This window comes from Lycorma delicatula, chromosome 1 (assembly GCF_047948215.1).
Source record: "Lycorma delicatula isolate Av1 chromosome 1, ASM4794821v1, whole genome shotgun sequence".
In the NCBI taxonomy this organism is placed as follows: domain Eukaryota; kingdom Metazoa; phylum Arthropoda; class Insecta; order Hemiptera; family Fulgoridae; genus Lycorma; species Lycorma delicatula.
In genome coordinates, this window is record NC_134455.1 from 198,869,054 (window position 1) to 198,886,268 (window position 17,215).

Consider the following 17,215-nt stretch of genomic DNA (forward strand, 5'->3'; position numbering starts at 1 on the left):
AGTATATCAGAAAAGAAGGGTTCTATGGTATTATATTGCATAAGACAACATTTCATTCATATTTAAATTAGATTAAAATGCTGAAATTTTCTACAATAGAAGTTAAAATACAAATAAAAGTAAGCAATAAAACAGTAGTCTGCAAACCTTATTATAATATCTTATAAAAATAACAATATCTGTAGAATGGAATGAGGTACAAACCAGTAACAAAAATGTTTTTTTACTGGTTTAAACCTCATATTAATTTCCAAGAATTTATTTTCGCAGCAGTTGGTAGATTTTTTTATTTAGTTCTTATGTAATCAAATAAATGCTAATATTATGCACTATATGAGCACATGAATATTCCCTTCTGAGTTGAAGCAATGTATATCCATTGTTTCAAAATAGCAGAAAGGGACACATTTACTTGTGTCCCTATGTTATATATATATTAAACAACAAATATTAGTACTAAAAAGTTATAAATAATTATATCTTTATTTATTAACTAAAGTAAAAGTATTTAAAACAAATAACTACTTTAGAAGTTGGTGCCAACCAACACATGTTAAACAGAGATTAAAAAAAACAGAGATTAATGAGATCAAAAAAAAATATAATAAAACAATAAAATGCGACATACAAAAATATGACATAAGAATATTTTATAGATGCTTAGGTACACATATTATCACCAAGTATATATGCCATAGCGAACTCAGGATGAGGTATTTTCATACGATGCTCTCTCTTATATGCTTTTGAGATCCCATTTTACACGTGGGAATCCTATTGAGCTGCCTAGTGGTCGGTTGAGGTGCTAACTTCAAGTTACTTTGAATAACTTTAGTGAGTAACTTTGGGTAACTTTGAACTTTTTTAATGTTTAATTTGTGCTGGCTGGCGCCAACTTTAAAAATAGTTATTTCATATAAATACTTTTACTTTTAGTTAATAAATAAAAATATAATTATTTTTAACTTTTTAGTACTATTATTTGTTGAAGTCAGTTTCTATTTTTATGTTTTATAAATTATTTTATAAAAATGTGCTTCAAGTTTTTTTTTCAAAACTTCCTTTATTAGTAGTATTGGAAGTTGGAAATCTAATCCCCATAAATTCACCACCATTATTAAACAGCATTAATGGTAATTGTTAGTTTACCATAGAGCAGTGATCATAGGTGTTGTCGAAGGTTAAGAAATTAATGCTACAAAAACTGTCATTATCTCATCCTCTGAAAAATTATCTTACAGTGGTCCGAGGTTAAAAAAAAAAAACATTAAGAAATTATTTTAAATTCAAGCTTGTGCTAAAACACAAGCTTGATAATAACAAACTGTATTATATCTGCATCAAAACATATAATGATAAACAAGATTTTATTTGATCACTTTAATAGCACATACAATAAATTATACAACATATTTAACAGTTAAAACAAAGTAATTTTTTTTTAAACTTTGTAATTAGTTACAGTTTTTAGTCTGGTTCTAAAAACATAACATCTTCCAAAAATCAAAGTACAATAATATATGTAGCAATATTCTCATGTACTACTAAAATATAAACTAATAACATCACTCAATGCCTTGAAATTTTATAAGTATATCAGAAAAGAAGGGTTCTATGGTATTATATTGCATAAGACAACATTTCATTCATATTTAAATTAGATTAAAATGCTGAAATTTTCTACAATAGAAGTTAAAATACAAATAAAAGTAAGCAATAAAACAGTAGTCTGCAAACCTTATTATAATATCTTATAAAAATAACAATATCTGTAGAATGGAATGAGGTACAAACCAGTAACAAAAATGTTTTTTTACTGGTTTAAACCTCATATTAATTTCCAAGAATTTATTTTCGCAGCAGTTGGTAGATTTTTTTATTTAGTTCTTATGTAATCAAATAAATGCTAATATTATGCACTATATGAGCACATGAATATTCCCTTCTGAGTTGAAGCAATGTATATCCATTGTTTCAAAATAGCAGAAAGGGACACATTTACTTGTGTCCCTATGTTATATATATATTAAACAACAAATATTAGTACTAAAAAGTTATAAATAATTATATCTTTATTTATTAACTAAAGTAAAAGTATTTAAAACAAATAACTACTTTAGAAGTTGGTGCCAACCAACACATGTTAAACAGAGATTAAAAAAAACAGAGATTAATGAGATCAAAAAAATATATAATAAAACAATAAAATGCGACATACAAAAATATGACATAAGAATATTTTATAGATGCTTAGGTACACATATTATCACCAAGTATATATGCCATAGCGAACTCAGGATGAGGTATTTTCATACGATGCTCTCTCTTATATGCTTTTGAGATCCCATTTTACACGTGGGAATCCTATTGAGCTGCCTAGTGGTCGGTTGAGGTGCTAACTTCAAGTTACTTTGAATAACTTTAGTGAGTAACTTTGGGTAACTTTGAACTTTTTTAATGTTTAATTTGTGCTGGCTGGCGCCAACTTTAAAAATAGTTATTTCATATAAATACTTTTACTTTTAGTTAATAAATAAAAATATAATTATTTTTAACTTTTTAGTACTATTATTTGTTGAAGTCAGTTTCTATTTTTATGTTTTATAAATTATTTTATAAAAATGTGCTTCAAGTTTTTTTTTCAAAACTTCCTTTATTAGTAGTATTGGAAGTTGGAAATCTAATCCCCATAAATTCACCACCATTATTAAACAGCATTAATGGTAATTGTTAGTTTACCATAGAGCAGTGATCATAGGTGTTGTCGAAGGTTAAGAAATTAATGCTACAAAAACTGTCATTATCTCATCCTCTGAAAAATTATCTTACAGTGGTCCGAGGTTAAAAAAAAAAAACATTAAGAAATTATTTTTGCACATACTAAAAGAAATCAGTTGTTTCCTAATTTCAGATTAAAAATATCATGCAAAAACACCACTAATAAAATATAAAGAAACTGAGTAAAAAACTGTTAAAACATATTATGGCACATTTTTTTATAAATTTAGAAAGTGAACCATAATTATAATAATTCATTAAGATAAAAATAAGTTTGAAGATGGTGTTCAGATTCATTTGTTTTCTTTGTCCTCTTGCTTAATGTAAACATCTCACCCTCTTTTTTCTTCTTATTTGTTAATGAAACAGCTGGTCTTAATTATTGTTAGAATTATTAATGGTATGAATTTTAAATTCCATTATAATATGAACGAGTTAACATGAAAAAGTATATTTGTGCTAGCCAGAATGTTTAATATTCTATAAAATGTGTAATTAGCCCAAATATCATGATTTAATATAATTTAATTTAATGTAAATTAAAAAGTAAATAAAGGAAATTATTATTAATAATTGGTTATCCAGCATTACTATATATACACAGTTTACAGAAACAACAAATTACTCCACATCTGAAATTATTGTACAGATGGCATCTCAATTTCAATGGTTCTAGACATTAGCTGGAAAACATTTAAGTCTTGATTTATTATTTCCAGTTCAAATCTGCATTTTCTTCAACATCTCAAACATAATGAAATACGTTTGAGATGTTAAATCATCAAATCCTCAGAAACATCAAGGATTTCCCTTCCCCCAAATTAATAAATAAATAAATCAGCCATTCAGTAAAAATCAAAAATTTACATTTCATTTCCCAAAAAGGATCACTGATTACAGGTATTATTCTAAAATAAAAATCTTTCTAAACAAAAAAAAAAAAATATTTATGGACAGCTGATATACAGAAATTTTTTGATGCACAGTCAAAAAAACACAATGTTTTGTTTTTCTTTACATATTAAACATTTCACTTAATTTCTTACAATATGGTCAGTTCTCTACAAGTAAAAGTAATTTCATACATTCAAATGAGCATTTCCAAACAAACAAGACTTTCACTTATTTTTTTGTCTTCAATCACTTGACTGGTTTGATGCAGTTCTCCAAGATTCCCTATCTTGTGTCAGTCGTTTCATTTTGATATACCCCCTACATCCTACATCCCTAACAATTTCTTTTACACTTTCCAAATTGTGCCTACTGGCACAGTTCTTCCCATCTACCTGTCCCTTCTATATCAAAGCAACTACTCCAGGAAGCCTTAAGATGTGGCCTGTAAGTCTGTCTCTTCTTTGAGCTATATTTCTTCAAATGCTTTCTTCATAAATTTGCTGCAGCACCTCTTTTGTAACTTTATCCACCTATCTGATTTTTGGCATTCTCCTATAGCACCACATCTCAAAAGTTTCAATTTTTTCCTTCTCAAGTAAGACTGTCCAAGTTTCACTTCCATATAAAGCTGTGCTCCAAACATATACTTTCAAAAATGTTTTCCTGATGTTTAAATTAATTTTTGATGTAAGCAAATTATACTTCTGACTGAAAGCTCATTTCACCTGTGCTATTCAGCATTTTATGTTGCGCCTGCTTTGTCCAACTTTAGTTAACATTCCAACTAACAAAATTCTTCTACCTCCCAAGTCCTTTCTCATCCTATTTTTATATTCAGTGGTCCATCTATTTTATTTCTATGACATTTCATTACTTTTGTTTTGGTTTATTTTCATATGGTAGTTCTTGTGTAGGACTTCATCCATGCCATCCATTGTTTCTTCTAAATCTTTTTTACTCTCAGCTAGAATTACTATGTCATCAGCAAGTCGTAGCATCTTTATCTTTTCACTTGCATTGTTAATCTGGATTTAATGTTAAACTGTTCTTTAACATTATTAACTGCTAGTTCTGTGCAAAGATTAAAAAGTAACAGGGATGAAGAACATTCTTGTCTGACTCCACTTTTTATTACTGCTTTCTTCTTACGCTATTCGATTATTACTGTTGTAATTTTCGAAGATTCTGGAGTAAAGTCAAGACTGGTTAACTTTCTTAATAAAAAGAATTTTTTCAGTGTTGATCAATTTGGCTATCAGAAAAATTTAGGCACTGAAGATACCTTACTTAAATTTGTTTCACAATTTTTGTAAACCGCGTCACTGAAGATTCTAAAGTTAGTATTATGATGAAGCAAGCAGAGGTTTAGCCTTTAACTGTTTTGAATCCTACTTAAAGGGAAGAACTCAAAGGGTTAAAATTAAAAATATGCTCAGTAACGAAGGAGTATTAGAACTGGGTGTCCCTCAAGGTCAGTTTAGGGCCCACTTCTGTTCCTAATTTATATTGACTTCTGTTCTGACAAATTTCAAGATTATTTGACCTCATATGCAGGTAATAATGCCCTTTTTTTTAGAGAAAAAAGCTTTCACCGGAATTTAAAAATCTATCAAAGAGGACTTATTTAAAATTAGGTTGTGGTTAACCAAATAAGGAATTACATTAAATGTATCTAAATCCAAATACATAATCTTGCAGTTAAAAGGTGAGAAAACTAACAACTCGCATGTTAGATATCATAATCTAAATTCCTCTAGAATAGCCGAGTGTAGTTGCATTAGTAGTGATCAAGACGATAGTATGAAATATCTAGGGGTAACTAATTAATTAATTAATTGCAATCATTCATGGGAAAATCATATTCTTAGTCTAAAGAATGAAATGTTATGTTAAATGAGAAAGTTTTATTATCTTCGGGATTTCTGCCTGACTGGTGTTCTAAAAATGCTTTCTTGGCTTTGGTTGAATCTCGTTTAAATATGGAATTGAGTGTTGGGGTGGTGAGTATATGAGAATTATATATGAGAATATATATGAGAATTGAGTGTTGGGGTGGGGTAGGTCAGATTTTAATAAAATCTGACCTATCATGATAGGCCAGAAACATCTTATACATATATTATTAGAATACCTGCTAGGACACATTCATTCCCGTTTTTACGTGTCTTGAACTTGCTCCCTTTGAGGCATTTATACTTATTTAAGGTATTTAAACTTTTTTTTCTCAGGAGTAGAGATAATGCTCTTAAATATAAACTAATTGACTGAGACATGTGAGGCAAGGGTAATTTTTTACTTCCTAGACCCTGGAAGGATCTGGAATAATTTGTGTTTTCATACATTTTTCACTTATATGGCACAAAATAATAATTTTATAATATTTAAATTTGTTCAGAACTTCTCTTGAGCAACGGCTCATTCAGTATGAAAACATTGAGTTCTTTTTTGATTCAATTGTGACTAAAATTGACAAGTTATCCTGGGGAAGCATACAGCTTATGGCTTTTGTGAATCACCTTTCGACTTCTAATGACAAACTCAATGATTTTCCCTGTCTTTAATATTTCTATAATTTATAGTAATTGTTAAATTTCTATTCAGCCACTTCTATCCTCATTTATATATCTTTAATATTCTTCTTTAAAATTCTCCTCAAGTTGTATGCTCCGTCTATTTTACCAATGATCATTTGTCTTTCTACTTCTGAACACTTTTCTTTAATCGACTCTTCTTTCGTTAATTTGCACTTCTTGTTTATAGTACTTCTTAACTGCCAACAGGTTCTTTAGGACCTTCTTCATCACTAGCATTCTTATATTTTCTACACTCATCCATCAGCTGCAATACATACTCCGACATCCAAGGTTTTCTACCAGCTCTCTTTGTTCTACCGAAGTTTGCTTCTGCTGATTTAAGAATTTCCTTTTTAACATTCTCCTATTCTTCTTCTATATTTTCTACCTTATCTTTTTTTACTCAGACCTCTTGCCATGCCCTCCTCAAAAATCTTCTTTACCACCTCTTCCTTAAGCTTCTCTAAATTCCACCGGTTCTTCTGACACCTTTTCTTCAGGTTTTTAAACCCAATCTACATTTCATTACCACTAAATTATGGTCGCTATCAAATTCTGCTCCTGGACATGTTTTGCAGTCAACAAGTTGATTTCTAGTCTTTGCTTAATCATGATATAATCTATCTGATATCTTGCAATATCGTCCAGCTTTTTCGTATGTATATTCTTCTATAATGATTTTTAAACTGGATGATGGCAATTACTAAATTATACTTTATGCAATACTAGATAAGTTGGTCTCCATTCATTTCTTTTCCCAAGCCTGTATTCACCCACAACAATTTCTTCCTTGCCTTATTTGATGCTTGCATTCCAATCTCCTACTATTATTAAATTTTCAACCCCTTTTATGTGTTTAACTGCTCAGTAAATTTCTTCATATACACACTCTATCTCATCATCATCATCATGGGCATTTGTAGACATTTACTATCGTTGCCGGCTTAGGTTTTGATTTTATCCTGATTACAAAGATTCTATCGCTAAGCTTTTTTAAATACTCTACCCCCTCTTCCCTATCTTGCTGTTCATTACAAAACCTACTCCTGCCTGCCCTTTATTTGATGTTGAATTAATTATTCTAAAACCATCTGACCAAATGTCATTTTCCTCTTCCCACCTAACCTCGCTAATTCCTACTATATCTACAGTTAACCTACCAATTTCCCTCTTTATATTTTCTAACCTACCTACCTTTTTTAGACTTCTAATATTCCACACTCTGACTCGTAGAATGTTATTTTTAAATTTTCTGATGACCCCTTCATTAGCAGTCTCCACCCAGAAATCCAAATGGGGGACTAGTTTACCTTTGGAATATTTTACCAAGAAAGGCGCCTCCATCTTTGTTACATGAAAATGTAGAGGGCTACATTTTCTTGGAAAAAAAACCGTTGTAGTTTTCCATTGCTTTCAGCTGCGCAGTACTCGAGTGATGTTGATATGGCCGTTTAAGTCTTCCTGACCTACTTCCTTAACAGCTACTGAAAGAGCTACTACCCTCCTTCAGGAATCATTCCTTAGTCTGGGTCTCAACAGATACCACTCCGATATGGTTGTACCTTCGGTCCACCTACTCTGTATCACTGAGCACTGAAGCCCCCTAACCACTGATAAGGTCTCATGATTCATACAGAGAGTCACCTCTATTATTACAGCATAATCAAGTTATACATCTCATAGTTTTTGATACAATTATGAGATAGTAACCATGCTATCTGGTCTAATTAACTTATTGAAATTAAAAACTTGACAAATAAAATAATTAAGTCTTTCAAATATAACGAATTGAATAAATCATACAAAGCAGATGTTATAAGAGCTATAGCAGCTTTTATAAGAGTATAGAAGAAACACTGCAGAGTTTAAAATTTTTGACAAAAATAATTAAACAGAAAAAATAGATAAGTGACTAAAAAAACAAAGCATATGTCCAAAATAAAACAAAGTAAGTTACAAACATAAAATAATATAATTTAACTAGTATTTTTGTAACTAATTTTTATAAAATTACACCATTATATATAACAAAATTTTTTTTTCATAAAATAAAATAAACATACCTGTCAAAACAGGACAATTATTGAAGTATTTTGAGAAAACCTGTGTATCAAGAGTAGCAGACATCAATATTAATTTAATTGACCTGTACTTTGATACAACATCTCTCAATGTTATTAATAAGAAGTCAGTAAATCTGTCACGTTCATGAACTTCATCAATTAATAAGTGAGTAACAGTAGCAATTCCTGAATCATTACCCATTAGTGTACGAAGTAACACACCATTTGTACAATAGATAAGAACAGTGTTTGGTGATATTCTGAAAAATTTAATTGCAATAAATCATATGTTTATATTTAAAATTAGAAAGAAATGAAAATATGATCCTAAAACTAGCATAAAAATAATAATTTAATGCAGAACTACAATAATAATATAATACTGCAGGTGCAGTGCAGTGTAGTAGTATACATTTCATATCAGACAAAGTAATTTAAGAGAAAGTGTGTAAATTACTTTCTTTGAACACTTTAAAAAATTTCTTTGATTTCATGAAATGAAATCAGAGAATGTGTCAGCATATTAAAACTACTGGCTAACTCTGATAGTTAGCTTTTTTGTTAGTTTTATCTTGCACAAATTGTATTTTACATTAAACTGATTACAAAAAGCAGTAACATTTTACTTTAAACAGAATACAAGTGCAGAATAAGTAATTGGTTCCTGCAGCAACTCCAAAAATATTACATCAATTTAGTGACTTAGCATACTGAATTTTCTTTGCTAGAGCACAATTCAGAGTAAATGACTAAGATCTATTGCACTTACTGTTACTACTAATTTAATGTTATTTTTTCCATTTATCACATACAACTATAAACTTGAATGTGATAATTTAAATTTTATTCAAACCATCACTCTAACAGGTTTTAATTGCTTTTTCATACTTGAAAATAACAAATAAGCCAGTATATTGTAACAAAGAAGCATCACGTATTACTCAATTTTACTTGGGACTTTTGAATCTGGTACAGAGTTTCCAAACACTGTAAAAATTCAGAAAAAAAACCACTGATTTATCACTAACCTCAAGAAATAAATATCTTTTTACGATATCTGGCAAAAAAAATATCAATAATCAGGCCTTAAATAAAACACTGCTTCATAACAGTAACAGCCAATCTACTGTTAAATCATAGGCTGTTGCTTCTAACAACTTTAATCAGATAAGCAAACAAAAAAATAAAAATAATAAACTTACACACAAAAATAAAAATTTTTTAGTTACAATACAAAAACACATGAAATTTAAACAAAATCTCTGTACATTTGATTTTTGATGGACATTGTACACTACTTTTTATAAGACATTGGTGTTTTTACCCTCACTTATCTTTTAAAACGACATTTTCAGGCTTTCAGATAAGTGCAATACTGTTGACCATAACTGCAGGATTCCCTTCACATCCGCATCCATACCCTCAAGAGAAAATTTTAAACTCTTATGATAAAAATTAAATTACATTGATAAACAGAAAGGACTTTTCAATACAAAAATTCCTAAAATATAAAGAAGACAGTCTAGTCAATATAATTTGTTACTCAAAAGACAACAACGATAAATACAAAAGAAAGAATATTCTCAAATCTAAAACTAAATATTTCCCAATAACCAAAAAAATACATTCACTACTCATAAAATCTCCGAATAGTACTTACCGACTTTCATGTCTAATCTGGTAACCCACTTCAGTACCAAGTTTAATATTTCTTTCCAAAGCAACTCTTTCTGCAGTCATTACAGCTGATATTCTTCGGGGTTCGCAGCAGATAATTCTGCAAGCTCTTGCAACAGTATTATGGTATTCCATTATAAGTTGAGGTACCTATAATTAATTTACTTATTAAATATGCATAATTAAAACATTAATACTAATCATAATTGAACAATCATCATTTAATATAACAAAAGGTTGAATAATGATGGGGTACAAGATAAGAAACTTTTGATTTTTTTTAGAACCTGTTAACTTTTAATCTAATCTATTAATTGCTATATTTTTTCAAGCCATGTAATTTTTCACCTAGTTTCTTCTTTAAATTTAATAACAATTTATATAACTCCTATAAATACACATTTTACTGATAATTATGTCTGCATTCCAGTTCTACAATAAAAATAATTACCTAAAAAACAACTAAGCAAAATCAGCAGTTCTACAATGGCCAACAGAGAGTACACAGGTCCTTTTGATGGCCAAATATATTTTGGTGAAGCGATGAAAAGGCAATCCAAGTTTTACATTCTAAAAAAAATCTAAAAAAAAAGATGTGCACCATCTGTTTATTTTACATGATAAAAAATAAACATAATTTATAATAAGGCTTTTCTACGATTTTTATTTTGCTTTATGACCTGTTTTTGATTTTTGGTCAACAACCTCGGTATCCATCGAGCACTAATTGTTTTAAAGCAAAGATGATCAGTGGTAATGGATTGAGCACTCCCATAGCTGATACCCACTTCTGACACAATTTCTTCAACAGTAAACCAGCGATCACCTTCGATCAGCTCTCAAATGGCAGCTGCAAGACTTGACCTTGAGCATGAATCATGATTTTCGTTTTCTACACTTTCTCAACCGCCCTTAAATTTTATGGCCCACGTACACACTTTGTTCTCGAACTGTATAGTGTCCCCAAACTGTACCCTTAAACAAGTTAAAATTTATGCGGGTTTAATGCTTTCAGTAGCTAAAACCTGTATGATTATACATTGTGCAACAGACAATGGAACCTCTTGTCCACTCATGGCTCTACTGATGACCGAATAGAGCGGAAGAGCTAACCAGGCTGGTTCCCCCTCTCTAACACACCAAACATTAACCCCCCACTACGGCATCCAACTTGGAACAGCTTGCTATGTAGAATAGCAAAATCACCGTTTAAAATGATTCACCCTACAAGTCGTACACCAATTAAAGCTAATTTGAAAGTTGGTAGGTGAAAATCTGGTTCAATTTCTTCATCTTAATTTTCCTTGTCACTGCCACAAAATAATATTGTTGTGATTGAATAATACTATCATCACTAAATTCAATTGATGGAACAACCTCATTGTCAACTCTTAGGAACTGATCCAAACTCCCAAAACAATAAAATTGTTAAGGTTTCGGCGAGAGTTTGCCGTCAGTTGAAATCATAAAAAATCGAGAATCAAAATTCTATAATTTATTTATTTATAGTTCTTCAAAAAGACATTGCCCAAATCAAAAAAGTACAGGTATGAAAGGCGTGATAATAATTGTTATATATTTTTCCTACTTCATTTTCTAAACACAACAATATACACCATTAAATATTTTATTCCTATAGATTTATTATTAAATATTCATAAATATTAAATATTTTATTCCTCTACTAATATTATAACGAAATGATAGAACTTTTTTAATACAAAACAAATATGAAATCATCAAGAAATAATTGGAGATAAACAATTTTTTTATTTACTTGTATATATACTTAATAACACAAATCATATAATAAAAAATTCTTCAGATTTTCTCAAATATGTTGATTGAAAATGCAAAAACTCTTGCCGGCCTGATTTCATACTTTAAACAACTTCATAAATCCTTATAATTCATAATCAATAAGTGAGTGTTCTACTTCTTTACTTGCTTTTGAAAGACGATAATTACCAATGCAAATCATATGAGTGATGATTCTCTAGTTCTAAATCCTAATTAGTCATTTATAAGAACTTCTATGGTATTATGGTACAAATAATTTGATGCAATTGAATGCAAAACAATGTGCATCTCAATTTATATAATTATTTTTGAATTTTTCTTAAAAATATACTTAATTTTTTATCTTTGAATTTTTGTCAATGTTTAAAGTTAATGAAAAAAAATTTTGATCTATTATTTAAAATTTGACGAATTTTTTATTATATGATTTGTGTTATTAAATTTATAAACAAGTATATAAAAAAATTGTTTATCTCCAATTATTTCTCTATGATTTCATATTTGTTTTGTATAAAAAAAATTCTATCATTTAGTTACAATATTAGTGGAGGAGAAAAATATTTAATATTTAATAATCAATATATAGGAATAAAATATTTAAGGGTGTATATGGTTGTGTTTAGAAAATGAAGTAGGAAAAATATATAACAATTATTATCTCATCTTTCATTCATATCTGTAATTTTTTGATTTGGACAATGTCTTTTTGATGACCTATAAATAAATAAATTGTAGAATTTTGATTCTCGAATTTTGATGTTTTCAACTGATGGCAAACTCTCGCCGAAACCTTAACAATTTTATTGTTTTGGAGTTCGGATATCATCTGTTTTTTTGTTTTCTGTTCATTCATTAAATTGAAACTGTTTTTATTTTTATATTTATAAAAATTCTGTATCTGTCATGTGTTTGCTAGTAACATTTCAACTATTGTAGTCATGTATCTAATAACAAATTTAATTTGTTCTAAAACTTAAACATAAATGTTTTTGGAATATCGTGGCCAACTTTTTTTTGCAATTAATAAATCATTAGCTTCAATCCAATTTTTCCCAATTTTGATCATACTACTATAATTTCCTTCTTTCATTGACTACCCGTGATGAAATACTGCACTTATAACTTTATATATTTACCAGAATAGTTTGCAAGCATCATTAGACACTTTTTTTATTCCATTAGTTTCAGTTATTTTGCGTAAACATACTGCGTTGTTTTTGAATAATTTTATTTGAATGATCAACAGTTTACCTAAAGAATGAATTTCCATTCTATGTATGAAATCTGTGTTTCCACATTCAGCAGCACATATACCTGAGATTTTCACTAAATCTTCTTGACTTATCTATGTGAAAAACTAACTTATTTTCTTTGTGCTCTGAGCATAATTACAGTTATCATTTGCAAAGATAATCGTGTATTGGATAGTGTGTTCTATAATGTTCTTGAAAGGTTCAACTTTGTCAATTAAATATTGAAAAATTCAACATCTTTTTGAATATTGAAATTTTTATGTACAAATTTTCTTATTTCTATCATGTCTATGTTTGCTCTAGTTATATAATTTTTAATTGATTTTTCGGTAATTTCAGGATCTCATTCTTTAATAATGTATAATTAAACAAACACTGAATAACTGAATTAGCATAAAACTGAATCACCATTAGATAATCCATGCAATTCTCTATCTTTTGCGTCGTTTATATCACTTGCATCATTCGATTCTTGGCACTCATTAATATGTTTAGCTATAACCCAAATAACATCCTTGACTTTTTTTAAATTCATTTTCCCTATTCAAGAACTAGAAGATCAGGCCTATATTTACTTTTTAATCTATTGTATTCATGTATTGCTTCAGAACTGGCCTTGATTGTGGATGGATCAAAATTGATCAAATGCAATCCCTCAATAGAAGTTGTTCTTTAAAAAGTGACGTATGCTTAACCAACTGTAAAAATATTATTACTAGCAGCTATGAAGGCATTTTTTATACTCATTCCTTGTGATTTATATATGGTGATATCATAGCTTAAACACATAGGAAATTCTTTCCGCATGACGAAAACTTTGTCTATAAATTCAAATTTAACACTTATTCTTTCAACTGTATGTTCTTCCACAGAAAATAAAGTAATCGTTTCTTGTTGAACATCATTTTATCATCAACTTTTTTTATACTTTTTACAATACCTATGACTAGCACTAGATAGGGAATCTTGGAGAGCTGCATCAAACCAGTCAAATGACTGAAGACAAAAAAAAACAATACCTATGGTACCATTAACAAGTCCTTGAGATACATTGATATTTCTAGTCAACATGACTTTAGCACCAATTTTTATAATAATGACCTTAGGAAGACCACCAGTCTTAGAATAATTTTCATCATCTGATTTTAGAGCTTTATTGATTTTTTCCTCAAATAGGTTGCACAGTCTAATGAATCATAATCACCTAATTCAATTTCTTCAGAAGAAATGCATCTTAACATTTCATTATTTAATGTTTCACACATGTAATGGGTTGCTAGAAGAAATAACATATCTATTGGTAGTTCATCGATGTAATTGCACAATTTGAACAAATTCTTATAATAGTCAATATTTGTAAAAACAAATTTTCTAGAATTACGTTGTTTAGATTGTCACTGTTCAAGTAACCGATTCTAATTCGAGATAGCACTTTTGAATATTCTAAATCATTTTTTTTGTCACACATTGATAGTCAATTCATCGTAATGGAAAAGAATCTTCCATAAATCAAAGGAACCAAATCATCCAAGTATTAGTTGTTTCACCTGAAGTAATTTTGATGTAAGTTGGATTGTCACGCACTGGTTGAAGTTGCAACTAATCTCCAAATAATAAAATGTGTAGTTTTCCAAACCAACCATCTTGTTCACCAGATGTGTCGAATATTTCAAATATGGTCGCATTAATATTTGATTATGCTTAACTTTATCAGGCTTAATACCACATATAAGTGAAGCCGCAAAGGCTATAGAAAAAACTCCATAATCAATATAATTATTTTGATTTTGAACTGTTGGGAATTTTATAGTTTTCAAATCAATGTATACAAAGAGGTGTCATAAGCAAAATTCCAATTCTTTATTCAGTTTACCAGCATTTATTGAGTCATAAATATAAAGAAATTTTGCATCGTAGTAACAACAAATATAATGTCCAGGTGTGTACAAAATTACAAAATCTGAATACATTCAGTATCTTTCTATACAAGAATAATTCTTGAAGGGTCATCCATCCACATGCATTTTGACTGAAAAGAAAAATTCAAATTTTTTTTCATCAAACACCTAAACAGATTGATATGCATTTCTATTAGTCCTGGATTATTGAGAATATCTTCCACGTCATCATGATGTAATGTAGTAGTGAAAAAATTGTTCTCCATTTTCAAAATAGGTTATTATTCACTTAAATTCCTTATCAATATATCAAAAATACAAGTAGCTGGTAAATAAACGTAGAATGCTTCAACAAGATCTCTTGAAACCTGGAGCAAGTATAATCTGATTGCTTCAACTAGAATCAATTTTGAAGATTTTGGAGCAAAATATCAATGCTTTAACAAGAATTTGCTGAAAATCTTGGAGCATTGATTATTATGCTTAAACAAGAATTTGTATATGAAACCGAGAAGTTTTACGACCGCTTTGCAGAATACATATACGAAATACTTGGAACAAAAACGTAGGTAATACTGTGAGCTGAAAAAAAAAATGAAAATGTGTAATGAATCAAAATGTATTTTCAAGATGATAAAGTAACGCTTTTCTAATTTTGAAATTAGACACAAAAGTATTTTTATTCATTAAAATATTAGAAATATCAAAAACTTTAATGTATTTATTTGACTAACAAATGCTTAAGATATACCAGAAAAAATCAATTCATCTTAAATGAAGTTTTGAGGAAGATTAAATTTTTAGAGTGTTCTCTGTTAAGCAATATATCATGAAAGTGTTTCGAAATTGTTAGAAAAGTTATCAAACATTTACAACGTTATCCAACTTTATTTATTCAAAATAAAACCATTACAATTGTAAAATTTACAATAACATTCACACGTTCATTTAACCACGATGTATAATATCTACTGATGACTAAAAAAAATGTTAAAATTATGTTATTTGCTAGAATCTATTTCAATTTATAATTAATTATGTTATTTTAAGAATGTGTTTTAGTTTAGCCTTATATCACTAAATTGATTTTTAAAATTATAATCAAGTTTTTACTTTAAAAAAATGAATTGGACATATACTATGTACAATATCTACCTAATAAAGACCTAATTAAAATACATTAAATATTACTCATTGTTAATATTTACTTATTTATTCAAAGGTAAAAATTTCAAATGATAGGTTATGTTGCAGTGAAGCTATTTTTAGAAATTATTTCTGTTTTGTGTTAATATTGTTAATAATGAGAGCATCAGAATAATAATTAAAATTACCTGTGAAACTATACAGCTATGTAGCTGATGATCAAATTGAAAAGATTTTACCAAATACACTGAAAAATTTACCTAAATTAAAGAGAATGATTCCACTCAAGTAAAACAGCAAGAATGTATATTCTAAATCTGAAATCATGCGATTGGTTGATTGGACGATATATCTTGTTTAGTCAATAAATTCATCTGTTAATAATAAGATTCTTCTATTTTTATGAAAAAACAACTTCAAAATTCTCATCAAATAAAGCACTCAATCTTCATGAATGAAAATCTTTTTTTCATTTTTTTTGCAAAAACGTCTTTTCATGTAACTAATGTAAATTCCAAAAAAGAGCTAAATCAGACCATAAATACAATTTTTCAAAATATCACGATCCCAGCACTACCAAATAGTTGTAATAGTAGAATAAAAATTTTACCAATTTATTTCTGTTTCATTTATTCCTTTTATTTATTCCTAAAACTAGTATAACCTCTTTTAAATTTTATTATTTCAAGTACACAAACCCAGTACTATCAAGTACTGCTATTTAGCGATGTGATTTGTAAATGGGTTAGGAAAAAACTCAGGGTTAGAAGAACAAAAATTTCACATTTTCAAATTAAAAAATGTGAAATTACAATCACATATTTTTTGAAAAAAACCTATATTCATTAAAAACACCTATTTCTGCGATGATATGTAGCTTTATTTCATCAAAATTATTTTTTTAATATTTTAAACAATTTTTAGAATTTTGAAATGTCGATTTGCGAGTTGGTCAGAGTAAATAAGACTTCGGTGTTTCCACCATCGGACAAACTCTTGCCAGCGTCATTATACCAAACAACGTGATGGGTATTCCACAATTTACTTGATGTGGCAACAAGATAACTTTTTTTCTTTTCTTTAAGTGTATCATCCTGATATTTTTATTATTTTTTTAATATTTTCATTTATTT

At 28.6% G+C, this 17,215-nt stretch overlaps 1 protein-coding gene across 4 annotated transcripts in view; it reads right to left on the minus strand.

The window, feature by feature from the left end:
• The window catches only part of LOC142327332 (3'-5' RNA helicase YTHDC2-like), a 190,436-nt gene that overhangs the window by 131,973 nt on the left and 41,248 nt on the right, over positions 1 to 17,215 (minus strand). For all 4 annotated transcript variants that reach the window (XM_075370291.1, XM_075370300.1, XM_075370273.1 and 1 more), the window contains 2 exons: positions 9,969 to 10,135; positions 8,309 to 8,568 (listed from right to left, as the gene is read on the minus strand). In XM_075370291.1, the coding sequence (XP_075226406.1) occupies positions 8,309 to 8,568; positions 9,969 to 10,135 (427 nt within the window). The remainder of the gene's footprint in view (positions 1 to 8,308; positions 8,569 to 9,968; positions 10,136 to 17,215) is intronic.